At 44.6% G+C, this 27,627-nt stretch overlaps 1 protein-coding gene across 3 annotated transcripts in view; it reads right to left on the reverse strand.

The window, feature by feature from the left end:
• The window catches only part of LOC147700843 (putative DBH-like monooxygenase protein 2), a 434,868-nt gene that overhangs the window by 150,678 nt on the left and 256,563 nt on the right, over positions 1-27,627 (reverse strand). For all 3 annotated transcript variants that reach the window (XM_086929747.1, XM_086929748.1, XM_086929746.1), the window contains exons 7-8: positions 21,053-21,219; positions 7,964-8,055 (exon numbers count right to left, since the gene is read on the reverse strand). In XM_086929747.1, the coding sequence (XP_086785873.1) occupies positions 7,964-8,055; positions 21,053-21,219 (259 nt within the window). The remainder of the gene's footprint in view (positions 1-7,963; positions 8,056-21,052; positions 21,220-27,627) is intronic.

The raw sequence follows: 27,627 nt of genomic DNA on the forward strand, positions 1-27,627 counted from the left end.
ATGTAAATGTCTCCTCATCATATACGATTCCAGTTTGCTCCGTGGCCGGCCCACGTGGTTATAGGCCCGTATTTGTATACTGACATTTTCACAATAAAGGTTTTTAAAACAAAACATGGTAGTAGTATTTACATTGGTAAAGTTTTTAATTTTAGTCACTGTTTTCGAATCAGTAAAAGGCAAGTGAAATAAAGCAGTCCAATTACATGACGGATAAAAGGTATAATACGCAGGAACGCAGTAAAGATAAATGGTCAAGGGCAGTTGTGTTTTCCACTCCTGCAACATAAAGTGATCGATAAGAATCTGATATTCAGGCGTATCGGCGACTAAGACAGCAGGCCGAGCCTCTTTTACTCAACGGCTCCATCATGGGACGAAGAAACGCCCTTTTTCTCGAAAGGAATATATTTTACTTGCAAGACAGTTGTAAATTTTCCGGGAAAGTACATTAGCTTGAAACATTATAACATATATGTTTAAGAAAAAATAATGTTCGAAACCAATAAAAAGCGTAATTTTTAGGTCATATGACCAAGCCTTTCATCATTAAAATAACAAAAGTAAAATGAACCAATGAAAAGTGTTATTAACAAGTCACATGACCTGTTATGCTTACGTTACACGCTGCGCGCCGCGCCCCATGCCCCGGATCGCTTCCGGGAAGCTGCGCTTCGCACACCGGAGCACTTCCGGGTGCGCTAACGCGGCGTGTCATATAACGCATTACGCGACAACGTAGGTCCAGAATATAGTCAAAATGTCTCCACCAACCAGCATTCGGAACACAACCCCTTTCAGCAGTCTAAAAAGTTCTGTTAAATGACAACAGAAGGGACAGGCAACAAGAACAATCAGTCAAAGAGGGGAGGGCAAGTTCTTCTCTACCGGGTCACGTTGGGGCGCTACCGGAAGTGATCGAATTGGTAGTCTACAGTGTTTCTGGATGTTTCAGACTGAAGCTGGCGTTAGCATGAGAGCACCACCATCTCGTAGCTTAGTCGTGGCCATTCCACGAGCAATCATGGCAGCCGCTCCCCACCAGAAGCTTGCGGGAGTCGGGGGCCCCCAAGACTTTTGTAGAATCTTCAAGGCTGAGGGGACGCTTTCGAGAATGGGGCCCAAGACCTAGCAGACAAGCGTCCGAGTTCCAAGGTGTCCCAGGGCCATTTTAGTGGACCACGCCCAAATCTGAAGAGCCGGCCGCCATTTTGAGAGTCCTGTGGCAGCCGCCTATCGCTGCATCGCAAGAGCGGTTGCAAGTCAACTACATGGTGAGCGAGACGCTGTAGTCGCAAGAGCGGGCGGTAAACAGCTGAATGGCGGAAGAGGCACAGTGTAGCAAAAGCGGGCGGAATGGCAACTGAAATGGTAAAGGGGCGCCCCACTACAGCGTGTCTTCAGGTCAAACGGATTGTGGGACAAGGTCCAGAATGGAAGAGTCATCAAAAGGCAAAAAGTTCCGCCGGACCCCGGGAGCCGGCCGCCTATGTCGGGGGCGATCTCAGGCCACACCAGGGCAACACGACTTGGGGAGGGGGCAGGAGCCAAGCGCCCCCTCCCAGTCCGCGCCATCTCACCGCCCCTCGGGGGCCTCCGTCAAGCGGTTCAGGGAGGCACTGCATCACATTGTTTTCCAATGCAGTCAGGTCCACAAACGGCCCTCACTTACTTTGAGAATAGTGAAGCTGCAGCAGGTGCAAATAAGCTTCAGACAGTGTTACAAGCGCTGCTCAGAACTCTGAACTATGACACCCAACATCCAGGACTTATGCCATTTGAGCATGGCAGTGACATCGAAGCTACTCAGGGACCAAAACCATGAACGTACACTCACGTATGAAAATCTTACTTGGGGAGGGGGCAGGAGCCAAGCGCCCCCTCCCAGTCCGCGCCACCACACCGTATGTTGAAAATATGTTTGTTGAAATATGTTGAAAATCTGAAGCCATCGTTCTACAAACTCTCAACCAGCCTTGGATGGAAAAATCTTGAAGTATGTACAAACTGAAAACCAGTTTTTGTCGGCATAGCATCAGCAGCAACGCTTGCTATCAGAGTGCATGAGTTTCATGCTCGATCGATTGAGCTAGCCGGATCGGGCAACAGAAAGTATAAAATAGTTATGTAAATAGTTATTTAATAAAATGTTTTACCCTGTTACTTTGCTGGTGTGTTGTATATATTTATATTTATAATATTTGCATAGGGTTTGTCGTTATTTTGGGTGGGGTGGGGTGGGCGGCAGAGTCGAGCTGTCTTGCAGCCATCATGGTGTGGAGCTAAGTTCATCTCACTAGTTTCGTATTTCTCATGAGGGGTTGTTCTTAATGTTTCTATTTTAGCGAGGTGAAAAACAGATCCCATTAGTGGCCTACTGATTTTGCTCGATTCCTTTTGTTTTTTTAAACGATTTTTCACTATCTGCAAGGACTAAACAGAGTATTGCGACTCTGTGCTTGTTTGTAAATACAGAATGAACCAAAGAGAACCAATTCAAAAATATTAAATGCTTGGATAACAATCAATCAAATGGAGAGAGAAGCAGGCACGACGGATTACAACGGGGGCAAAGGCCTGCGTTAACTACCCTTCACTATCTGCAAAGAGAGAGTACTCCTAAGAGAAAAGAGGGGGGGCAGCGTTCAAAGCACATCAGCATGCATAAACACGAAAATGTTTTTACCTATCATGTACTTGACATTTGACAGCATTTGATATTTGCTATTAAAAAACCATTGAAATTCACTGAAAAAACCATAGGTTATAGACCATATATAGTTAGGAATTAGCATTTACAAAACCTTGAAAATTCACTGAAAAAAACATAGGTTATAGACCATATATAGTTAGGGATTAGCATTTACAAAACCTTATTTTACTCGCATAAAACCATTGAAATTCGCATATATAGTTAGTTGCGCTAACTATATATCGCGCACCCGCAATCCACTGCTGATGATGTCACATATTACATCATTCTTGACATGGTCAGTGACATCACTGATGACATCACTGATGACATCTCATCAGTCCCCTTGGCGCCTGAGAAAACAGCTGGGCCCAGCTGCTGTCTGACATTCTTGGAGATTGAGCTGGATTCCATTCACTGGATTGCTCACCTCCCGCAAAAAAAGGTGGAGGAGATACGGGCATGTCTGTTGTGGGTCTTTGGAGAAAAGAGGATTGCTTTAAGGGCAGTGCAATAACTGTTGGGCTCCCTGAACTTTGCATGTCGGGCAGTGAGGGCCGGAAGGACATTCTGTCAGCGGCTTGGCATGGTCATGTCGGGGGCAGTTACCACATCACAGGGTCCGGATTTCCATGGGGGTGCGGGCTTACTTCCGGACATGCCTGACGTTCCTCACTGATTTCAACTGGGTGTCACTCGACTTTGTGGAGGAAAGGATGGTCTGGCAAATCCAAATTTATTCTGATGCAGCCGGGGCAGCGGGTTTTAGCATCTTTTGGGATGGCAGATGGTGCTCTGAGGACTGGCCGCCCAGTTGGGTGAAGCAAGAGAGGAGCATCGCATTTCCGGAGTTTTATCCTTTGCTGGTAGCATTGGAAGTGTGGGGGTCGGAGTTTCAGAACAGGTCGGTGTTGTTTCATGTGGACAATATGACTGTGGTCGAGTTGGTCAACGGACAGAGGGCAAGAGATTTGAGAGTGCTGCACTTGTTGAGGAGTTTTATGCTGAAGTGTTTGAAGTTGAATGTTTTTTTTCGAGCCGAGCATGTTCCTGGGACGAATAATGACATTGTTGATGCCTTGTCTCGTTCACAGTGGCGGCGTTTCCAGAGACTGGCCCCTGGAGCAGATCAGTGCAAGACCAGACTGCCGATCGGCGTCTGGGCCTCGGGGAAGTGAGGGTGTTAGGCCTGGTGGAGAACTCTACGGCAGACTCAACAAAGCCGACCTTCAGGCTGACGTGGGCGGAGTTTGGCTCATTTATTGGATGACGGCAAGATGTGACATATGAAGATTGTGCAGTGGTGGAGCAAGGGGTGTTGCAGTTTGTATTACATTGCATTGACAGGGGGTTATCGGCCGCGGACATTGCTGGGAAATTGGCGGGTTGTCCTTTTATGGTAGCTTGTTTTTAGGTTTTGATCCTACAAAGGATGTGGTCATAGGTAGGATGCTCAGGGGTTAGGGTAGGGAGCTGAGGGGGGGAAGGGCATTGAGGGAAGCTGTTACATTTGAATTGTTGGTCAAGTTGGTTGAGGTTTTACCGCCGTGTTGTTATGACAGTTTTGAGGTTCGCCTTTTCCGTTTGTGCATGGTATGGATGTTTTTTGGAGCTTTCAGGGTCTCCGAGTTGCTGGGGACAAGGGCCAGAAGCAGCAGGAGGTATGAGGAGATCAGGTTGGATGCGGGTCACCTGGGGATTTGGTTGGGCCTGTCGGGATTTTGGACACATTCCTTCTGCGTTGGAGTGGCAAAGGCAGCACCGCGTTTGATTGTTCATGGGATAGTGAAGTAGTGTGGCTCACTGGTTAGAGGCGGCAGACCCGAGAGCAGAGGACGGCCCGGGACCAGGGTTCGATTCCCAGCGCGGCAGGTTTCTGGACCAGGGTCAGCGGACTCGATAATTCTCTCGCCTCGGTGCCAACTCTGATCAGCGATCACACATTTGGCAACTCTGGGCATTAGCTTGCCTCATCTTCACTAACGGCCCCACCAGACCGCCAGGGATGCCTGGTCTCACCCTGGAGATACCCATTAAGGGACCATCTCTCAGGGAAGCCAGGAAGGGTTTCGCAGCGGTCGAAGCGCCTTGGGACCCTCCGGGTAAGTAGTGCGCTATATAAATGCCTATACATTACATTACATTACATGGGATAGGATCCGGGGGATTGGCAGGTGGAAGTCTCAGTGTTGTGAACGTTATGTCCGGAAGTAGGGTCCTGGGTTGGGGCTTGGGGTTGCATGGTGGTCAGGGGAGCTGTGTTTCAGGATGTCTACTAATTTATTTTTCTTTCGTAGGTTGGTGGGTGGCCCCTGTGGTAAGACAGTCACATTGATTGTGGGGCATTCATTTGTGCACTGGGCCTCCAAGTATGCAGAGAAACAGGTGTACGGCCATAACCTGGGACTCAGAGGACAACAACATGAAGTGCATTGGTGGAGGAAAGGGGGGATGCGATGGGGGGCACTATTGCCCTGGCTCGCGAAGATGGTCCCTCAGAAAGGATGCTCGGATCTGTTGATCATTCATTTGGGGGAGAACGACTTGATTCAGCTGTCGGATTTGGCGCTCTTACAGTTGATGCAGAGAGACTTGGAGGTGGTGAAACAAAAATTGTCTAGAACTTGTATTGCATGGACTGAACTTTTAAATGTATTGAGGTGGGGTAATAGTCTGTATCTTTTTTAAGGATGTTAATATGAAACCATGTTGTTTTAGCAGGTTTATTTTTGTAGCATGTGTTTTGTAGCATATTTATATTTTACTTATATGGTTATATTTGTATGGCAGTGTAAAGCCATTGACTGAACTTGACTTGACTCCAGATACATTATATAGCAGCAATTTAGTGGTCTTGGCAGGATGTTTGTACTGTAAACACAAAGAGAGCTTCCTGTAACAACTTATGTATCTTATGCTTGAATTTTGGAAGACTGTTTGGGAGATTATTATATAAACTTTGACTATTGGAGATATCTTGTATGTCTTTTATATGATACTAACATTATTCATTTCATTTTTTTCTCCTAGATATCCACAGTCAAACCATACTGTTTTTTTTCCTTTTTTCTTTTATCAGGTATTACATCCATTACCACTAATTATAAGGATGTTAAATTGCTTCCTGTCCATACATGATGAAGTTGGGTTATATTAAAAAAAAAAAGGCACAAATATCTACTTATTAAAGCCATAAAAATGACTACTGCTCTTCACCTTTTTGGAAGCATCTTAAAACGTATGTAATAAATGTGTATTGAAGTAGTGACTAATATTTTACTTTATGTATGGCCTCTGAGTTGGATATGACTGTCTATGCATTCTAATATTACCTTCCATCATATTTTGAGATTGGCCAATATTTGTTTAATAAGTTTCTGTTATTAAATTTGGCATCTAAAGTTGCATTTATTTATTTCTCAAATACATTTGCATTTCTCTTATACAACTTGGTATATATTTTAGTTTTTCTCTAGTTTTCTAGTTATATATAGATTGTTATACAATTAATCAAATAACTCTGAACATAAAAAAACATTCAAGAAACCAATCAACAGTTTTGCTACATTAATCATGTAACTGAATTACAAGGGCTCAATTCTAATTTGAGATACGAGATAACTACTTCTACTGTACATATCAAAATTATGAGTTGTGTAGATTTTATTCCACCCAGTAAATACAGGGTGTAATAACCTCTCCATCCCCCAGAGAAATTCAGCAGGTCAGCCCTATCGACGTTTCCTGGGGCAAAAACTGGTGGTAAAAACCAGGACATTATGATGTGTCCTTTAATTACCCAAATATGCATTGTTTGCTCCTTGTTTGAGTGTACAGCTTGGGATAGGCAATACTTATTGCACTAACACCAGAAACAAATTGTATCAGGTCCCATTTTTATTACACCTGGCATTGGGTCACCGGTGTAGAAGGCCTAACTCTTGGCCTGGACTCCAGCATCATTAGCCAAAAGTAGGTCAAACACGCCTGCCTATTTCTGCTCACGGTGCTCCTGTAGGAGGTTCACAGGGTAAGTTCCCACCGGAGTCCCCACTTCTGGTGCCATCCTGCAGGCGATAAGGGCCTGGAGAGCACTGGAGAGCTCTTATGGAACACCTCAGGCCCCACCAGTGCTGAGTGCCGTGTCCACAGCAACGAACATCGTTAGTTATGGCCACAGAGATGCGTGCGGCACTCAAGATAGCGGAAGAGGGCAGTGACTCCAGCCTAGCGAGACCCATCGGCACCAGAGGCCTGCTGGTGAGAGAGGCCCAGAGCTTGAGACTACCAGCAGGAGCAATGGAGTAGTGAGTGTGCCCTCCCCCAGGGGTGCCTCGAGGACTGACCCTGTGGGTTGTAGGTCGGGACACAGTACCGCTGTGGGTGCTTGATCCAAAAAGGAGACCTAACTTCATGGCACGGATCCGCCTGCCCTGAGTGTCCTCCCCCGTCCCACAGCTGGAGCCCAGCATGAGCTCAAGATCAGCTTGGGGATCCCCCATGCTGCATCTGCCCACCCCCACCCGGCCTTCTACCCCTACAGCCATCACCAGCTTGGGGATCCCTCCAGGCCCAAGTTCCCTGCCTGTAAGTGCACCAGCACCCTAAAGGCCTAGCAGAAAAATGGCGAGAAGATCATGCTCTGTAAATATATAATAAATATTTGTCCAACCCTAATTGCGCCTTAAAATGTAATCTTGAGTGAATTTGCAACTTGTATATATTCAACTCTAACCACTTGTATTTCTAGTAGATTTTTGTACTTACTACCATTCTTGTGTGAGTTTAGAGTTTATCTGTTTGCATCTTTTATGTTATTCATTTATTCTGAAGCCCGTATGTAATGTAACTGGTTCTATTGTAAAAGTGCTCTGACACCTTCGGGTTAAGTTCGCACTATATAAAAACGCATAAATAAATAAATTAATTCATTCATAAGATCTTTGCATTTCCTTTATTTATATAAGGGTGAGCTTATGTAGGACAAGAAAAGCAGTATGTGTTTTTTTCTCTCATGTCATATTCAACAGTAACCTAAATATTTCAATAATGAACACTGTGAGACATTTGGACTACTAAACTGAAGTCTGGTAACAGAAACACAAGAAACAATGAGATCCTTTTGAGGTCGGCATTGTGAGAAAGAATTGTAAATGCTAACGATAATAAAACAATATATGCAATTTGTTATTGGTGCATCACCATTTTCCTGCTGACCAGAAGCCTTAATAATCACCCTTGGAGATGCCACCACATCACAGTTCTGCTTACCTGTACTGAACCACCTGTACCGCTGTTCCCGTCAGGTGAGTATGGAGGAGCTCAGCAAACACCTGCATATCTGGAATCACTTTGCCCGTCACCTACAACAACAAAGGACACATCTCTTCAGAGAACAGTGCTGCACATCAGCATTCCCACTTCAAGCCGCTCCCAAAGCCCACCGCTGTTAGACTGGCTCGTGCTACAACAAGGAACATATCAGACAGTGGTTGGGATGGATGAAAACTTTTTAGTCAAAGAGAGAAAGGAACGTTTGACCATTTCCCCCTCTGTAGAATGAGCATGATTTGTATTAATAAAACTAACCTCCATTGAATAAGGGGGGGGCTACAAATATTGGGTCAATCAAAAAGCAAGAAACTCATTGGCCCAACCAAGAGGTAATTCAGTGGTCAGAGCTCGCCATGTACATAGATTTACACACATGCCTGAGCTTAAAATTTCCTGCATAAATGTGATTCAGCCGCTGCAGGATGAGAGTTCTGCCGGTGTGGGGGGCTTGTGCGCCTGCCCTCTGAGGAAATGGGGTCACTTTTAACTCTAAATTCCAGAATCGTCTCTATACGATCTGGTGACACTCTTTGTTTTCCCTTCTCAATCCGGTGACCTAGATACTGATCTACAGGCAGACAATACTGAACTTTTTTTGGGGACACTTTGTGTCCATTGTCTGCCAAGTGATTCCGCAAACCCACAGTGTCAATCCTGCAAGCATCCTCAGTCTCCAAAGCAACCAAAAGGTCATCAATATACTGGACTAGGACTGAGTTCTGAGGCATCGCAAGTCCTTCAAGATTCTTTTGCAGTCTCTGACGAAAGATAGAGGGACTTTCTGTATACCCGTGAGGGATTTGACACCATGTTAACAAACGGTCGTCCATTCTAAATGCAAATAAAAATTGGCTGTCCTCATGCAAAGGTATGGAGAAAAATGCCTGACATAAATCTATCACCATAAACCATTCTGCTTCACATGGTATCTGAAAAATATAACAGCTGGATTCAGTACCACAGGACAACATAGACTCACGATTTTATTAATTCTGCCCAAGTCCTGCACTATTCTGAACTTGCCACTAGGCCTCTGCAGTTCCATGATGGGTGAGTTACAGGGACTTCTTCTTATCTCTTTGAGAATGCCTTCTGCGATCATAGACTCAATTACAGGTCTTATTCCAGCCACAGTTCCTTGAGTCAATTTATACTGCAGAGTTTGTGGAAATTCAATATTTGTTTTGACCAGTATCTTAACACGTTCAGCCCCTCGGATCAAATCTATCTCCTCACCCGTGAAATCCCACACTTTCGGAGAAAGGGAGTCTCTCAAGTCGTGTGGTAATTCCTCTACCGTGAGAACCATGAGCATTTCTGCATACAAGCTCATGTTAGCCATTTTAAAATAGTCATCGTCATCACAGGTTTGCAACTCCACACCTCTCGGAGTGCAGGATATAGTACAATTTAGCTTACACAAAAGGTCTCGCCCTAATAGACAGACTGGACTTGAATTGCACACTACAAATTGATGTCTGTCTCGGAACAGTCCTATTCTCACAGTTAACTAATTTGTCAATGGGTTAGTCATTTTCTGATTGGTAAATCCAACTACTTAAAAAGACTGTCATGACTGGGATAAATTTGGAACTACTTCTGTTCTTACTGTGGAGCGCACAGCTCCAGTATCTAACAAGAAGGTAACAAGATATCCATTCACCTCTTCATCTTCAAACGGTCCACTCTCATCTACTTCCAGGGCCGTACCCAAAGTGCATTCTTCCTGCACCCCCCTCTGACAATATTGAGAATCTTGAGTCTGGTCAAATCTGTCTTGTATTTCAAAATAGGGCATCTGATGATACACCTGATTATGCATAGGTATTCTTGGAGGCTGAGGTATCTGCACTTGCGGCTCATATCCTCACCCACACATGGACCTAGGTCTAGTCACGATGTTCAAAATCTCGGACATCTGTCCCTCTCCCTCATTCTGTAATTGATTTGCTGGATTCAATCGACACTCGAGCTTCCAATGCCCGATTTTGTGACAATAATAACAAGCAGTGACTCAGTCACTTCCCATACCTACATCCATTCCCCTTCCTCTTCCCTGTCCAGGTTGGGTCAACATTTGTTGACCTATTCCTCTACCACGTCCTCTACCTCGACCCATCGCTCCTCCAACTCCTTGTATCAGATCGGGCCTTTCGGCATTCCTCAACTGCACCAACATCAACTGTCTTTCATTTTCTTTTGTGCTGATTCCACCTGATCACTACACTGTTTCGAATAAGACAGAATTTTGTCCACCGTTTTATTATGCCTACATATCAAGTGTTGTTGTATCATCAGACTAATATCAGATTTCAATCCTAACACAAACTTTGAGACAAACTGTCCCATATTTTTCTGCTCAATAGTATCCAATCCACTATGCTGTTTAAAAGCCAATAAAAGTCTCTCATAGTAAACATGTACCGACTCCTTAGGCTCTTGAGTAGTACGATCGATCTTAAGCCAATCAACCGTCTGAGGAGCTAACTTGGATTGTAAGCATGTAATTACTTGATCATATTTCTTCATTACATTGGGTGAAGGACCATGAGTCACCGGATCTCTAGCTGGTTCTTCAGCAGGCCAATCAATGGCAACTTTACATGACGTCCACAAATCACCCGGACCCACTATATCAAACAAGGTGTTCAAATCAATCCATAACACCTTTGAAACCTTGACAAATCGGTCTATTTGTTTGTACCACTCAGCAGGTTTTTCCCTCAGCCGAGGAAAATCATTAGTGAATGCTGCCAAATCACCCCTGCTACATGGCACATGTAAATACTCCCCATTCTGTACTTCTCTCAGAGGGAAATTTCCTGCAGCTCCAATCCCTCCACCTAGAGGCGGAGTGTTTCCTATCCTGTTCATTGCACTTTTCTTTTTGGCCCATCTCTCTTCCCATCTGTCTAATTCTTTCCACGTCTCGCATCCCTATCACCAATTCTCTGATATGTCCCTTTAGTCCCATTGCTCACTTCTCTTCCAGTTCCTTATCCGTATAATTCAATCTGTAGAGTCCCTGCATCATTTAGGTCTTTGTCAAATCCACCTCATACCTTGTGCTAGTTGTGAAAATGCATCATGGGGTCGCTTTGCCTTTCTAGTAATATCCTTAGCTACAAATAGCAACTCGCTTGGGTCATATGTCTCAATTCTCCAGGGAGGACCTGGCTTGGCAGTTCGGTCTGGACTATTCCCATGGGGCACAGGGTCAAGACTGATTTGCGTATGGCTGGGTTCCAACTGGGGTGACGTATTGGGCAAACGAACAATGGATTTAACCTAGATCATTTGACTGTGGGAGAATGTTTGCATTGTCAGCATTCCGTCCATCATTTTTTTGCTGTAAACTTTATAATTAGGTATGGTAATAGGATATTACTTTATGCTGAAAAAAAATTCAGAAGTTCACTGGAAAAACTAAAGGTTAAATTGACACTATAATTGGGTGTTGGTAATGATAGTAATAATATAAAAAAGAAGCATTCAAAAAATAAAAAAACACTGAAAGTCGCCAGTTATAGTTTACTGGGCTAACTATAATATGTGCCACTGCAATGCACTGCATATGGCTTCACATAATACATTGCTCACATGACATGTTAACGGACAGCATTGATAACGTCACTGAGGTCATCGCAAATAACGTAATTGATTATTAGCTTTCATGTTGTTTGACAAATCTTCACAAAACTTTCCACAAAAAAAGTTCATCCATCTCAGATCCTTCCTGGAAACTTCGAGGTGATCTGTCAAGCAGGGACCAAGAAAAAGTGGGTGTGCCAAAGGGTTATTTTCGCATGCTAATTCCCATAAGAATTTTGGTTGGCAATACAGGTAAATTTTCTGATCATAGTTGCACCAAATTATCAGAAAAGTAGATCTTTTTTGTTGTCGTTAATATCTTTATTGAGTTTTAAGCATAGGAAAAATACTTGGGAGATAATAACCATTACCAATTAACAATGTTCGCAATGCAGATTGACCATCCATGCAGCATCAAAGTGTCCTGAGCATTTTATATGAACCGACCAAAGCCCCATGTACGCAACCATCTTAAGTGTTTGCCTTTTAGACACTATTAGGTTTCTAATGAGTCACAACTCAGACCATGCATAATCCGCATCAACCATCCAGTTGGGGCTCTATATCTGCGTCATCGATGGTGGCTTGCTCCAGGAGGTATGACTGGAGGGGAGACCATATGTCACGTGGGCAGGAGGAGGGCAGAAAGAGCTCGGCATAAGTGTTCGATTGTTCTTGGCAATATATAAGGTAATTCAACCAATGTTTAAATTTGGGCACCCTCCCTGCTCCCCATCTACAGGCGACTCATCTCTTAGCTAGAAAAAGCGCCAGGGAGATGTATCTCCGCGCAGAAGCGGTCAGTGCCTCGGTGTATCCTAGGAGCGTGACAAGGGGGGCATCAGGAATGTGCAGTCCAGTCATTTGATCAAGCACCACCAATACCTCCGACCAGTAGCATCAGATGGGAGGGCAATCCCAAGCTAGGTGTCTGAAATCCACTCCCTCACACTCGCATCGGTTACATCTGTCAGTGTCACGAAGATGAAGGCACATCAGGCGTTTGTGGGTATAATAGAGACGGTGTAGGTATTTGTAGTGAAAGATGCACAGCCTGCTGCTGGCAGACACTTTCCCAGTCTGTTGGCAGCAGAAGAACCACTGATCATCAGTGAGGGGGGAGTCAGTTCTTCCACCCAGTGGGTCCAAGCTGAAGGGGGTCGTCGGTGCAGTCTCTTTGGGCGGTGCAGTACAGCAGTGAAATGACCTGTGTGGGGGTAGTTTTCTGCAGGAGGTTGTGCAGCAGAGTCATAGTAGGGGGCTCATGTGGAAAGCTTGGGGTGAAGGCCTTAATGTCCTGTCTCAGTCTGATGTAGAAAAAGCATTCCAGGGGGGTAGGTGTGGTAGGATCCAAAGAATTCTTCGCTGGTGCAAAATTTACCGTGAGCATATAGCTTACCCCAGGTCTGAATAGAAAGCTTTCGGAGGAGTTGGTGGCAGCCTTCTTGATGTACGAATGAGAGGTCAAGTCAGCCTTGAAGGCGCAACAAGGGGGAGTATAGTGTGATTATGTGAAGGTGACGAGCCAGGTCACGCCAAGTGCTTGTGGTGCAGTCTACTGTGGTGGAGGCACGGCACCTCGGGATGGCAGGTGGGCTTAAATATGCAGAACAAGGAGTTGCAGTCATATACCCGTCCTCGATTGCTAGGTGAGGCATTTAAGGAGGGGGGTCCATCCAATACACTGCAAAGTGTACTTAGCCTAGTGACCTAGCAGAGTACTTCTATACTAAAATAGAAAAAATTCTGATTACCCTGCCCCAAATTAACATAGGAGTAGAGCCCAATGAGGACGGAGGGAGACCCCTGGAGACCCTCGAGTCTCTCGGACCAGTATCTGAGGATGAGGTTCTTAAGGTCCTGGTGACCGTTAAGAGTGGTTCTCCCCGTGATGTAGTCCCCATGAGGATTCTCAAACTGGTTGCCCCTTCCATTGCGGAACCGATAACCGAGGTTATTAATGCCTCATTGGGTTCCGGTGTGGTGCCACCTAACTGGAAGGGAGCAATAGCAAAAGCCCTCCTAAAAAAAACCTAGCCTCGATCCCCTTGATATGGCGAACTACAGGCCCATTTCTTTACTTCCGGGACTCAGTAAAATCGCGGAAAAATTGGTTAATTTCCAGCTATCCAATTTCCTTGAGTCCAACGGCTTATTGAGAAGTTCTCAAACGGGCTTTCGCCCGGGTCAAGGCACTGACACTGCCCTGCTGGCAGTCGTTGAAGAAGCAAGAAGCAATTTGGATTCAGAAGGATCAGTGGCAGTGATCCTCCTGGACCTTAGTGCAGCGTTTGACACTGTTAACCATCAAGTGTTACTTCAACGGCTGTCAGACGTCGGAGTGTGTGGGACTGGGCTGAAATGGCTGTGGTCATTTCTTAGTGATCGGACTTTTCAGGTCTGGGAAGGCGGCGCACGATCGGCATCCACCCACCTCCATTGTGGAGTGCCGCAGGGCACCTCCTTGAGCCCCACATTATTTAATGTGTACATGGCCCCCTTGGAGGATGTGGTGGCTCCATTTAACATCAAAATCGTGAGCTATGCTGATGACACCCAGCTGGTCTTTGCCCTATCCCAGGCCACGGAAAATCCCCAGGTGCTGCACTCCTGCCTATCCAAAGTCCACACTTGGATGGGGGAATCAGCACTAAAGCTTAACGGTTCAAAGACCGAAATAATGCTGATGGGGAAGAAAAGTCCCTCACTCCCCCTGTCCGTCTGGCCTAGTTGTCTGGGATCCCCTCCCAAACCCAAGGCTGAGATCAAGAGCCTTGGTATTTGGCTGGAGCAAGATCTCTCCTTCAGGACCCAGGCTACTAAGTTGGCAGGTGTCTGTTTCGGCCTTCTCCGATCTGTGCGCAAAGTGCTGCCTCTTCTTCCATTTCCATCTCGGAATCTTCTGATCCAGGGGCTGATTATATCAAGATTGGATTTTAGTAATGCAATCTATCTGGGCGCCCCTGAAGCCACTCTCAACAAACTACCGCAAGTTCAGAATGCGGCGGCACGAATGCTTAATAACATCTCTATGTCACGGTCGGCCAAACCCGCACTGAGGGCTTTGCATTGGTTACCGGTGCGAGAAAGGGTGATATTCAAATCTCTCTGCCTTGCACATAAATTCTTGCAAGGTAAAGGCCCCCCCGCTCTGCAAAAGATGGTGACCCCTTACAAGGCAAGTAGAACACTCCGCTCAGACCAAAAACATCTACTCAAGATCCCTATGGTTAAAAAGGCCCATTCAGGAGGTAGGAGATTTTCTGTAAAGGTTGCAACTCTTTGGAACTCACTCCCTTTAAGTTTGCGTTCTGAGCCATGCCTCTTGCGTTTTCGTAAACATCTGAAAACTTTTCTTTTCTGTTAACCGCTGTCCTCCTATTCACTTAAGCATTATTCTGTTTGGTTAAGCGCTGGGATGCTCTAGGGTAACCACGCGCTATACAAGACTGCCTTAATAATAATAATAATAAAGTGGGATTGAGCACAGCTGAAATATAGTTCCAAGGTTGCGAATTTCAAACCCCTAGCACTAAAGGGCCGAGTGAGAGTGTCACAGCTCGATCTAGCTTGTTTCCCTCCCCAGGTTAGGCGGATGAGTTGAGATTTTAGGGCTTTAAAGAAGTGTCTGCTGGGGCATAGGGGATGATAATGAAAAGGTAGAGCAGTTTGGGCAGGATGACCATCTTGATAAGTGAGGCTCTCCTGGCCAGTGAAATTGGCATGGTGATCCACCTGGTAATTTTGTCAGTAAGGACGTCCAGTATGTGCCCGTAGTTGGCTGCCATCAAGTCGTTCTGAATTAGAGTGATTACTATTCCCAAATATGTGATTGTGTCTTCACACCATGCAAGGGGGTAGTCTGGTAAGAACGGTGGGGTGGCCTCAGTAAGGGGAAAAAATCTGGGATTTCCCCCAGTTTATGTTGACCACCGAGAGGTGTCCAAAGAGGATGAGCAATCTCAAAATGGGGTTTAGACTATCTTCCGGATTGCGCAGATAGAGTGTGAGGTCATCTATGTATAGGGAGATTAGTATTTGCCTTTCGGGGTATATGAGGACATGGTCACGGAAATGCTGGTGAATCTTGGCAGCCAGGGGCTCAATTGCTAGGCCAAATAGGAGGGGAGATAGAGGACACCCCTGTCTGGTGCCTTTGGCTATTGTGAAGGGGGAGGACCTAGTGCCATTGACTAATATGCTAGCCTGCAGACCTGTGTATAGCAGGTTAATCCATGCCAAGAATGGAGCGGGGAAGCCCATGTGCTGGAGAACAAATGCCAAACTGTCCCATGCTAGAGAATTAAATGCCTTGGTGGCGTCAAGGAAGTCAGCCACCACGTTTGTGTCAGGGTTAATTTCCTGTAGGACGGCAAACAGGGTGCGAAGGATGTGGGATATACCTCTGCTTGGCACAAACCCTGACTGGTTGGGAAGGATGAGGGTGGTCATAAAGGGGCTAATAAGGTTCACGATCAGTTTTGCTAAGATTTTAGCATCTACGCTTATGAGTGAGAGGGGCCTATATGAATTGCATTGTGCAGACGGTTTCCCTGGCTTCGGTAAGGATATTAGGAGCACCTCTCGCATTGTCTGGTGAAGTATGCCGGTTTCTTGAGCCTCCTCATAGACCTGTCATAGAATTGGGATAAGTATAGTAGGGATGTTTTTGTAACATTCTGCCGGGAGGCCATCAGGGCCAGGGGCCCTGCCAGACTGCTGCTGCATTATAGCAGTGATTATCTCGTCGTCCTCATAATGTGCAAGGAGGAATTCTCTTTGGGTGTCCCCGAGCCAGGCAATTGTAGTGTTGTCAAAGAAAGGGGTGAAATCGACAGGCTGTGTCCTGTGTGAGGTGTACAGGGATTTGCAAAAACGTTTAAAGGTGGCGTGTGTGGCGTCCTTATCAGTGATTTTCTAGGATAGTGTATGTGGGCGAATTAGGTCCGCAAGTGCTTTCCCTAGTCTCTCACCCTCCCCATAGCGACGGGCCTGGTGATATTTCCCTCTGAACTTGCACTCCCTATCGCCTGTTTCTTGATAGTCAGAGTAGGTTCCGCAGTCACGTTTTTAGCTCTGGGGTGGGTGTGGCTTGTATTTGAGTTTCAGTGTGCTTAAGTTCATTTTCTATCTTATGGAGTGTGGAACGAATGTCCCTCAGAATTCCGCCACTTTTAGCGGTGCATATTCCGCGCATGGTTACTTTGAAGGCCTCCTCTATAGTGGAGTATTGTGTGACTGAGTGTTCATTTCGAGGAAAGAAATCAACAATTTCCTGCTCAAGTTCCGCTTTAAGGACAGGGTCCAGCAAGGCATGTGTGGGTAAGGACAAGTATGGAGATTCTTAATGAGGGGGTGTGAGGAGGACCGGTGAGTGGTAAATGGGAAGAGTGGGACAGCCACGGGGTTAACCCTCTAGAGATTAGCCAGCCATCAATCCAGGACCAGGAGGAGTTGGCAGTGGAAAAGCAGGAGCTCTCTCTATCTTGTGGGTGAAGGTTGTGCCAAGCATCAACGAGGCTGTGGTCAGTGATTATGTGGTTAAGGGTATGATGTTCTTTGGAGTAATGATGAGGTAGTGGGTGTGAGCGATCTAGCGATGGATTGAGGGTGACATTAAAGTCTCCTCCCCACACCACGTGCATTGAGCCAGTGTCCAGGTTTTTGCCCCAGAGGACCTGAAACAATTCGGGGTCATCAATATTGGGCCATAACAGGAGACACGCGTAATGAATTGAGCAGCCAGTCTGCCCCATAGGATACTGTACCATCCTTGCAGGGTCAGCCTAGGACCCAATGGGGGTATAGGGGAGTGTGCGCCTAATCAAAATGACTGTGTCACGAGCGCAGGTGGAGTATGAAGAAAAACATTGGCAGGTTGCCCAGCGGGATGCAAATGAGGGTAGGGTGGTGGGGCTAAGATGCACCTCCTGGAGCATAGCGCAGTGTATGTTGTGTCGGTCCAGGTAAGAAAGGATGTGTTGGCGTTTGCGAGGGTCTCCCAGACCTCTCACGTTCCAAGTCAAGAGGTTGTATTTGGGTGGGCTAGGTCAGTTCTCCATGGTTACATGTCGGGGATGTTGTGGTGATTGTTTGATACGTATTGAGTGGGTCAGTCGTGTTGGTTGTGCCTATGCATGTCAAGTCAACAGTAAGTATACAAAACCTCCCCCCTCCCCCACCCATATCAGCAGCCCAATCCTTCTGAGTTGTGATCCCCTCCCTCCCTTCCCCAATGCTCGTGCTCCATGCTCCCAATGGGGGAGGGTGGATGCAGGGCTGTGAACCTAATAAAGCTGAGCACTCTAGGGATTCCCTAAGTGGGTAACCGCCAGAGGGCGAATCAGAGTCTCCTCGCGACGGTGAGGGCACTCAGGGAGAAATAGTAGAAAGTCTCATCTTACCCAGAGTTCTGACGTGGTGTCATCGGATAGGGAAGTGGCTATGTCGTCTGCAGAAGAGAACCAATAGCGGCCTTGCAGCTGACCATAGTAAAGGGCGTTGCTGTTCAAACAGTGATCTGATGGCATCAGCGGCAATGAAAGTTACTGAATGAAGGCCGTGTTAGATTTCTTAAGGAGAGATAGGACCATCATTCTACAGCTGATGTGCTTCCAGCTTCGTTGGAACAAGTGGTGGGGGAAGCACGATCCGTGGATAGTTCAGAACGTACGGTGGGTCGGGGCTTCGTATTGTTGGTGGGAGCCAAGAAGGCCAATTCCGGAAGCTAATAACCAGTGACACCCGCTGCAAAGAGTTCAGAGCGTGTTACAATCGTTTCTCTACATCTGAAGTGTCTCCAGCATCTATAGAATGATTAGGCGGGGAAGAACAGCACAAAATGGAGCAGGCATCATTCCACGTCTGAGAGGTCATCGGTACCGGCAGTTTGGTGAGAAAGCGAGGCCCGATCTGAATGGCCTCTGGGTAAGGTTTTTAGAAAATCGTAGACGTGTTGAGGATTATTGAAGAAATGCTGTTTTCCTTGTGCGTGATTCAACACCTGACTGTAACGTCATTTTAATTGTTGTTTTTTTCAGTGAATATCTAGGGTTTTAGAATTTAAACTAACCTACTTTAGTTTTACCTTTGTTACATTTTGAAGAAATGCAAATGTATTTTAATGCACCTGATGAGTTTAGGCCGAAGCCTTGGTCACAGGTCTGAGTGGTATATCCCAGGCAACATACAAATACAATGTGACATAAGGCAACCACAAACAAAGGACGCACAAAAGGATCATGGTGCTGATCAGCTAGGAAACATAGTAGCTATGATATATTAGGTTACAACTAATGAACTTCCATAATAGTGGAATACTTTCCATCATGCGCTCATCAATTTCATTACACAATGATACCTAAAAGTAATTCCTGGATATGTGTTTTAAAGTCATATTTTCAAAACTATGGTAAAATATTCAAATACAAAAAATGAAAAATGCAATAGCAAATAGGGTTCCATGATGTAATTTCATAAGTTTAGCCAAAGCATAATCTCATTTCATATGTCCTTAATCTGTATCTGATGTAGTTCAAAATGCAAGCAACAATCATATAAATGACCAACAGGCACCATATTGAAAGTTCTGAAGTTTAACCATAGAAAGGGCAGCAATAGGAAAAGAAACAAATGATTAAGGACATATGAAACTAATTGATTCCTATATCTAAACGTGTCCAAAAAAGATTTCTACATCCATGTATCTTCATTGTTCAATTGATATTTTTTCTAATATACCACTGCTACTTATATATTTCAACATAATAATGGAATGCAGTAAAGAGAAACATTCTGGCACATGCATCAAGGTAGGCTTTTGCGATTCCTTACTTGGGATTATTAAGGAATTGCAATTATGGAATCGCAAAAGCCTATGCATGTAGGAATCGCAGAAAATATAGCAATTCCTACAACTTCCTTTATTGCAATTCGCATATTGCGAGTCTTAATTAAGGAATGGCTTCTTATTCATTCTTATGGGCACAGGCCCATAGGAATGAATTGGAATTGCATGCGCAATTTGCGAGTACCAAATAGGTACTCGCAAATTACGCATGCATGCCAATTCAAGGGTCCAAGGGTACCAAAAGGACACCCTGTTGCACCCCTGAAATTACCATGTGACCACATGTGCATACACGCATACCCCAAGGGCATGTGTGTGTGTAACATGTGAGTGCATTTTTCAAAGTTTTCACAAATTACCAACCAGTTTTTATTTTCAGTCATTTGCAACCCCTAACAGCGAAATCACTATTTCAAATTGCTTCTTACATTGCATTTAAGGAATCGCAAATTGCGATTCCTTGAATGCAATCGCAATTTAAGAAATCAAAAGAAACTTTGATTACCTAATTTGCGAATCCCAAACACTTTCATGCATTGCAAAAAGACATTTTGCGATCGCAAATGGCCGTTTTTTTTTGTGAATCGCACTGTTTAGGGTCGCAAAATAGCTTGATGCACATGCCCCATTATCTTTAACGTGTTAGTTGATGTCAGGAACAGTTGTTGTCAGAGTATCATTATCAACTTGCTGCAATTTTCCAGTTTGTTTCCAATCTTCTTTATATAAATACCACTATGAACTGCTAAACCACCATTGCTAGAACAGATCATTGATGTTTTTGAAGCATGCTTAATAACCTCAAAGATGAGGACTTCTAGTGCCTAAAGGCGCATGGTGATAGATAATGATTGAGCGCATAACCCCACTCACATTACAATTGTTTAACCTGACTTGAAATCAAATTCCATCCCACTGACCCCCACAGATGCATGGTCTGTACACATTATGAGGTCAAAGTTTCACTTATGTAACTGGTGGAAGAGCTTAGTATTAGCAATGGAAACATATGGAAGCTACGGTATCACCCATACTGTTGCTGACAATCCCTCCCGCATATCTGGTCAATGCTCGTCATCGGCAGTCATCAAACTGGTGACTACCCCAGTTTGAAAATGCCTCCATTAGGATTAATTCTTATGGTTGCTCAAACGTAACTGTTACGCATCAAACACTGCACAACAAATAAAAAACGTAGAGTAGTGAGAAGCTAATTAAATGCCCCATTAACCTCTTCGCTGCGGATGACGAGCTCAGCTCGTCATCAGCCACGTCGGTCATGTGCTGATGACGAGCTGAGCTCGTCATGTAACACGGCTCTTTGAATTTTGCCGCACACAGCGGGAAAAGCCGCCGCTGCGATGCGGTTAATAAGATATCAATTTTCTCCAGCCCAGTGCCCCACTGAGTGCAGGCTTGAGCTACATTCACATTGTTTTAAAGAGCAATTTGACACAGTGGTTCCACTTGCTTTAGCACTATAAAAGCGTAATGGGGTCTTCAGCGTTCCAGTGTGCCTGTACATTATCCTATATAATCAGGGAAAAAGCAGACCATGACTAAACACATATATGCCATTTATTCACCTGATTGAAACCTTCAGTTTTGCAGAGCGAGTAAAGGTTGAAAGATTCTGCCCCTGGAGGGATAAAGCTAAAAGCTTGTGGTATAATCCCCGTTGTCAGTACGCCGGCATCATGCTCTCTTAGTACTGGGGTGTAGAACAGCCGGATGCCAGAGCTGTCTGTTCGCCCTGGAAGAAAAGACACACACAATACTTCCATGAATTAAACAGTTTAATATAATGATAGCATATCTCAAGGAGTTCAGCTGGACATGGAATGCCCTTAGAAGGTTGTGTCTCACTGTTTTGATTGCCACAGTGTGGGGTTACAATTAATTACTGTGGATTACCATCATTTTGGCCTGGTAAATGTCTATAGAGAGTGTACACTTTATTTCAGTTGTATTTATATTTATGATGTGATTTACTATAACAATATATATATATATATGTGTGTGTGTCTGTGTGTGTGTGACATGTTTTGTTTATATTCAGCAACTGGGGGTGTCACTATTTGCTGATTATAAGGAAATTAGAGGCTGCTGTTATACATATGGGACAGTATTGACATTGATGAGTTGCCAGGACATTTTTCCTTTTCTTTTTCTTTTTGTGTGCCTACAAATAATCAGTGAGAAGATCTTCACCTATTGTAATGTCTATTTGATTTGGTCTGTAACACTGGCAGTAGACTCCGGCCTCGATAATCTGCACACTTGTGAAAAGTAATAACTGAGGCAACAATAGTCACTGTTGTTGAACCATTAGTAGATATTTAAAAAACAGACTTTGATTGAGATTGGACACACAAATGCGATATTTTGAAACGTATTGAAAGCGGATTTATTTTCATGGCATCAGCAATAGATATATATCAAATGACAAAAAAATGGAAACAGCAAAAATATAAAATACAAAAAAATGTAACACCTATATTGCTTGAGGAAAAAAAGCAAAGTCTATTAAATTGTAAAATGTATGAATTGATATTCTCCTAGTATGTTGTCTGTGTCTATGACATCATGTGACCCAGCACTCCATATAAAGGGAACAGAGTTGTGGCGCTCTTTGTTTGAGCTCATTTGTGAACTTGGTTACATAGTGGAATGATGACGAATAATCGCAATAAAGACTTATTGAATTGAATTGTTATGTATACCATTGCATTGGTTCCATTTTGTTAATTCATTCACATTTTTAGAGATACAGATTGGTTTGGCCTTTCTCTACCAACAGTAAATTGTGCAAATTGTACAAACTACCAGTGTATTGTCATGAATACATACATAAATATATAAATATGAATAGATCAATACGTATATGCTTAAAACGATTATAAATACCGATTTTAGCGTTCTTAAAATCTGTAAAACAATCATGGTTTAAATACCTAATGTATGATGTGAGGTTCATAATGGCTGCATTGTCACAGTTTGTAGCTCAGAGATGCTGCTAGTTTCATGGATTCAGAAAAAGGGGTGGTGATGGACAGAGTATCTGAATTAAGCAGAACACTCGTACCCAGTCAAGAGATCAGGGCTTGATCCATCACCGTTTTTTAGCTCACTGCACCATCCCAGCTCAGAACCTGGCTACATGCAAATTAGTCTGTCCCTGGCCCAGTGCATCATGGGAACAGGGCAGACCAAACTACCAAGCCAATTCTTTAACTGGAAAGGAAATAAGCTTCCGGGGAGCGGTTTCTGGCATTACAGCCGTCTTCGGCCCGGCTTGCTTGAATCCTGATGGTGCAGTGAGCAAGGGACTCACATCTGAGTATACCCTCCCACGCTTGTGGTGGACAAAACGATTCAGAAAAAGGGGTGGTGATGGACAGAGTATCTGAATTAAGCAGAACACTCGTACCCAGTCAAGAGATCAGGGCTTGATCCATCACCGTTTTTTATCTCACTGCACCATCCCAGCTCAGAACCTGGCTACATGCAAATTAGTCTGTCCCTGGCCCAGTGCATCATGGGAAAAGGGCAGACCAAACTACCAAGCCAATTCTTTAACTGGAAAGGAAATAAGCTTCCGGGGACTGGTTTCTGGCATTACAGCCGTCTTCGGCCCGGCTTGCTTGAATCCTGATGGTGCAGTGAGCAAGGGACTCACATCTGAGTATACCCTTCCACGCTTGTGGTGGACAAAACGATTCAGAAAAAGGGGTGGTGATGGACAGAGTATCTGAATTAAGCAGAACACTCGTACCCAGTCAAGAGATCAGGGCTTGATCCATCACCGTTTTTTAGCTCACTGCACCATCCCAGCGCAGAACCTGGCTACATGCAAATTAGTCTGTCCCTGGCCCAGTGCATCATGGGAACAGGGCAGACCAAACTACCAAGCCAATTCTTTAACTGGAAAGGAAACAAGCTTCCGGGGACCAGTTTCTGGCATTACAGCCGTCTTCGGCCCGGCTTGCTTGAATCCTGATGGTGCAGTGAGCAAGGGACTCACATCTGAGTATACCCTTCCACGCTTGTGGTGGACAAAACGATTCAGAAAAAGGGGTGGTGATGGACAGAGTATCTGAATTAAGCAGAACACTCATACCCAGTCAAGAGATGAGGGCTTGATCCATCACCGTTTTTTATCTCACTGCACCATCCCAGCTCAGAACCTGGCTACATGCAAATTAGTCTGTCCCTGGCCCAGTGCATCATGGGAACAGGGCAGACCAAACTACCAAGCCAATTCTTTAACTGGAAAGGAAACCAGCTTCGGGGGACCAGTTTCTGGCATTACAGCCGTCTTCGGCCCGGCTTGCTTGAATCCTGATGGTGCAGTGAGCAAGGGACTCACATCAGAGTATACCCTTCCACGCTTGTGGTGGACAAAACGATTCAGAAAAAGGGGTGGTGATGGACAGAGTATCAGAATTAAGCAGAACACTCGTACCCAGTCAAGAGATCAGGGCTTGATCCATCACCGTTTTTCAGATCACTGCACCATCCCAGCTCAGAACCTGGCTAAATGCCAGAAACCGGTCCCCGGAAGCTTGTTTCCTTTCCAGTAAAAGAATTGGCTTGGTAGTTTGGTCTGCCCTGTTCCCATGATGCACTGGGCCAGGGACAGACTAATTTGCATGTAGCCAGGTTCTGAGCTGGGATGGTGCAGTGAGCTAAAAAACGGGGATGGATCAAGCCCTGATCTGTTGACTGGGTACGAGTGTTCTGCTTAATTCAGATACCCTGTCCATCACCACCCCCTTTTCTGAATCGCTAGTTTCATGGAAGCAAGGGAAAAATCATTTTATAAACAACTAAATACTTATCTAGCAGACATAAAGAAGTCAAGGAAAGTGAGGAAATGCAGAGGTTGTTGTGGTATTAGGACATCTTTGTATAGTTGACATTTCACAGATATGTGTGCATATCCTCTGTGACGTTTAGGCTGTTAGGGTTTTTAGAATCCAATTCTAAAATATAACGGGTTTCTAGTTGTCTTAAAAAAAATTCTCTGTTTCCTCCACGTCTGCCAAATTGCACACAGTCTATAATGAAATATTTAAGGTGTTTAGGATCTGATTGATGGTGTTCCATAAAATACCGTGCCACCGGATACACAGAGTCTTTATTGGATATTGCTCTTATGTGCTGTAAGATCCTTTTGTGCCCCTGCAGCTTGGTGCTTTCCACGACCCTAAGTCTGCAACGGCACAAGAGGACATACACAACATATTCAGTTTTACAGGATAGGGCTTTATTATTGGGTTGTTCCTGTTCACTGAATGCAGTTCTGTATGTTAATGTATTTGTGCCAAATTGGCATGCTTTACGGATTCTGCATTTGAAAAAGCCCTTTCTTTGACTCAACCAATTGCCCTTTGGTTTGTCTACTGGATTATTCTGTACCAACCTGTCATGCATATTGGGTGCTCTCCTGTTGGTAATGGAGAGCCTGGTAGTGTGGGACCTAAGATTGGATCATTCTTTATGAAAGGCGAATTTCTCTGAATAATGCGGTTAATTTCCCTGCTTTGATTACTGTATCCTATTATCATCTGAAATTGATCATTTAATGTTTGTTTTGGTTCGGATGATAGCCTTGGTGCCTCACTCGTTGTCCCAATAGTTTTGGCTTCCAGAAGGGTGTTCCGGTCCACTAACCCACTTTTCATAATAGCTGCATCAATACATTTTTTAGTATAACCCCGTTAGAGAAATCGGGATCCACTAATCTGTTGGGCCTTGACTAGTTCAGACTCAGTGCTGCAGATTCTTTTTAGTCGGATCATCTCCCCATAAGGGATACTTTGTATGAGGTGTTTGGGGTGCAGACTAGTTGCATGTAACACCAAGTTTACTGCTGTGGGCTTTTTGTCGATTTTGGTCTCAATCTTCCCCTTGTCAATGTATACTTCTACATCTAAAAACTTCACTTTCTCAGCACTGATGTCAAATGTAAAATTCTAATTAATCAATCAATCGATCAAGCAAACCATTTATAGAGCGCGCTGCTCACCCGTGAGGGTCTCAAGGCGCTGAAGGGGGGGGGGGGGTGCTACTACTGCTCGAAGAGCCAGGTCTTGAGGTGTTTCCTGAAGGAGAGATGGTCCTGGGTAGTTCGTAGGTGTGCGTGGAGGGAGTTCCATGATTTGGCCGCCAGGTAGGAGAGCGATCTTCCTCCAGTGGTGGTTCTGCGAATCCGTGGGGTGGTGGCGAGGGCGAGGCTGGCAGAACGGAGCTGGCGGGTGGGCGTGTAGAACGAGAGACGGCTGTTGAGGTATTCGGGGAATATCATTCACGTTCAGTTCATCAATAGATGTTTGAGCCTCTGTTTCAGAAGCATCCCATATTAAAAATAGATCGTCAATATATCGCCACCAACATTTTACTTTGTGTTCAAGGGTGTCTACAAAATTTCTGTGAAGGACCAGTTCCACCCACCACCCCATATGGAGGCAGGCATGACTAGGGGAGAAACTGGCCCCCATTGCTACACCCCGTAACTGTTGGTAGACTGTGTTCTGAAATAAAAACATGTTGTTATGGAGGCAAAAGTCAATCATGTCAAAAGAGCATTCTATTGTGTGGTTAATACATGGCCTCCGTTATTGTGAGGTAATGTTTTATTGCCCGCAATCCATCATTGTGATTAATGCTCCTGTATAGAGCTGTGATGTCCATAGTTATCAATAGTTAACCCTGTTGCCATTTGAAACTCTGTACCTTTGTTAAAAAGTCACCAGTGTCCCTTATGTATGAGGGCAATGCTTGGACATATTCCTGAAGAAAATAGTCTATATACTGTGATGTACTTTCTGTCAGACTGTTGTTAGCAGAGATAATTGGGCGTCCGGGCGGATTAGTTGGATTCTTATGTGAATGTAATTTGGGTATGAAGTAGATTACTGGGGTGGTGGGTGTGTTATTCCTTAAGAAACAATACTTAACCCCAGACTCCTCCAGGCCATAAGTTTGCAGTGATAGCTATTGTATGTTGCTTTTAAAATCAGTTGGTCACTTCTACGGTAGCATTGTTGTCTGTGAGTTGGCTTAATGATCTTTGTAGTAATCTTCCTTAGCCCAAATTACTAAATTCCCTCCCTTGTCAGCATTCTGTAGTATTGAGGCTGACAGGACAACAGGATAGCTTGTAGAATTGGTTTATTCAGCTTAGGAGAAGCACAGCGACAGGCAGCAGGCAAAGCTATCAACTGCCAGAAGGCAACATTCTATAACAAAAGCCATGGAACATAAGAACACAGGGGTTCTAAATACAGGTGCCAGGAAGGCACAAAACAGTGAATACTACATTATCCTCTTTTCTGTAAAACAAAAGAAGAAGTGTACATACAAGGAGAAGAAGGAAAGAGAAGAGAAGAAAAGAACAAAAGAAGCAAAAGGAAAGTGGAGAGAAGTAGCCAGGCAATAGAACGAGAATGGGAGAAGGGAAAAAGCACAACAGGTAGTGAAGGAGAAAACAGAAGCAAAAAGGTTATCTGAACCTGGCAGGAACCTTACACACTCTATGACTCCTGCGAAGTCCCGGAACAGAAGCATCAACAACATTTCTGCCATTATCATTAATAGCAACAGTACTAGAACGTTTGTCACTTGAAACAGAGCTGGGATTGGGCTGAGAGACACCAGTGTAAGCATCATCACTACTAATTTTAACAATTTTGCAGATGTTCCACCAATCCTTATTATTTACACGTACAGCATTCCCACAGACCTTGTCAACTACAAGTGGTTGAGAGAATTTGCTCCTGCCTTTAGTGACATGAACAGGATTTTTAATCCGAACCACATCACCAACACAGATGTCATGGGCAGCAGATCTCTTCCTTTCATCAAAATAGGTTTTCTGCTTCTTCTGAGCTTCAGAGACATTTTCTCTGACCAAAACATCAATTCCATCCATAACATTCATTTTTACCCACTTGGACATCCAACCCGGACAGATTTTGGTGGATGGTTTTCTACCCCTCAGGAGCTCAAAGGGGGAGACCCCAGTAGAAGAATGGGCTGTGGTACGATAAAACCATAGCATGGAACGTACAGCATTCTCAACCACACACTTGCTAGCAATGGCCCACTGGATACAGTTGTTGAGAACGCGGTTCATCCTCTCAACGAGACCATTGGC

The sequence above is a fragment of the Lissotriton vulgaris genome, chromosome 7 (genome assembly GCF_964263255.1).
Source record: "Lissotriton vulgaris chromosome 7, aLisVul1.2, whole genome shotgun sequence".
Taxonomy (NCBI): Eukaryota; Metazoa; Chordata; class Amphibia; order Caudata; family Salamandridae; genus Lissotriton; species Lissotriton vulgaris.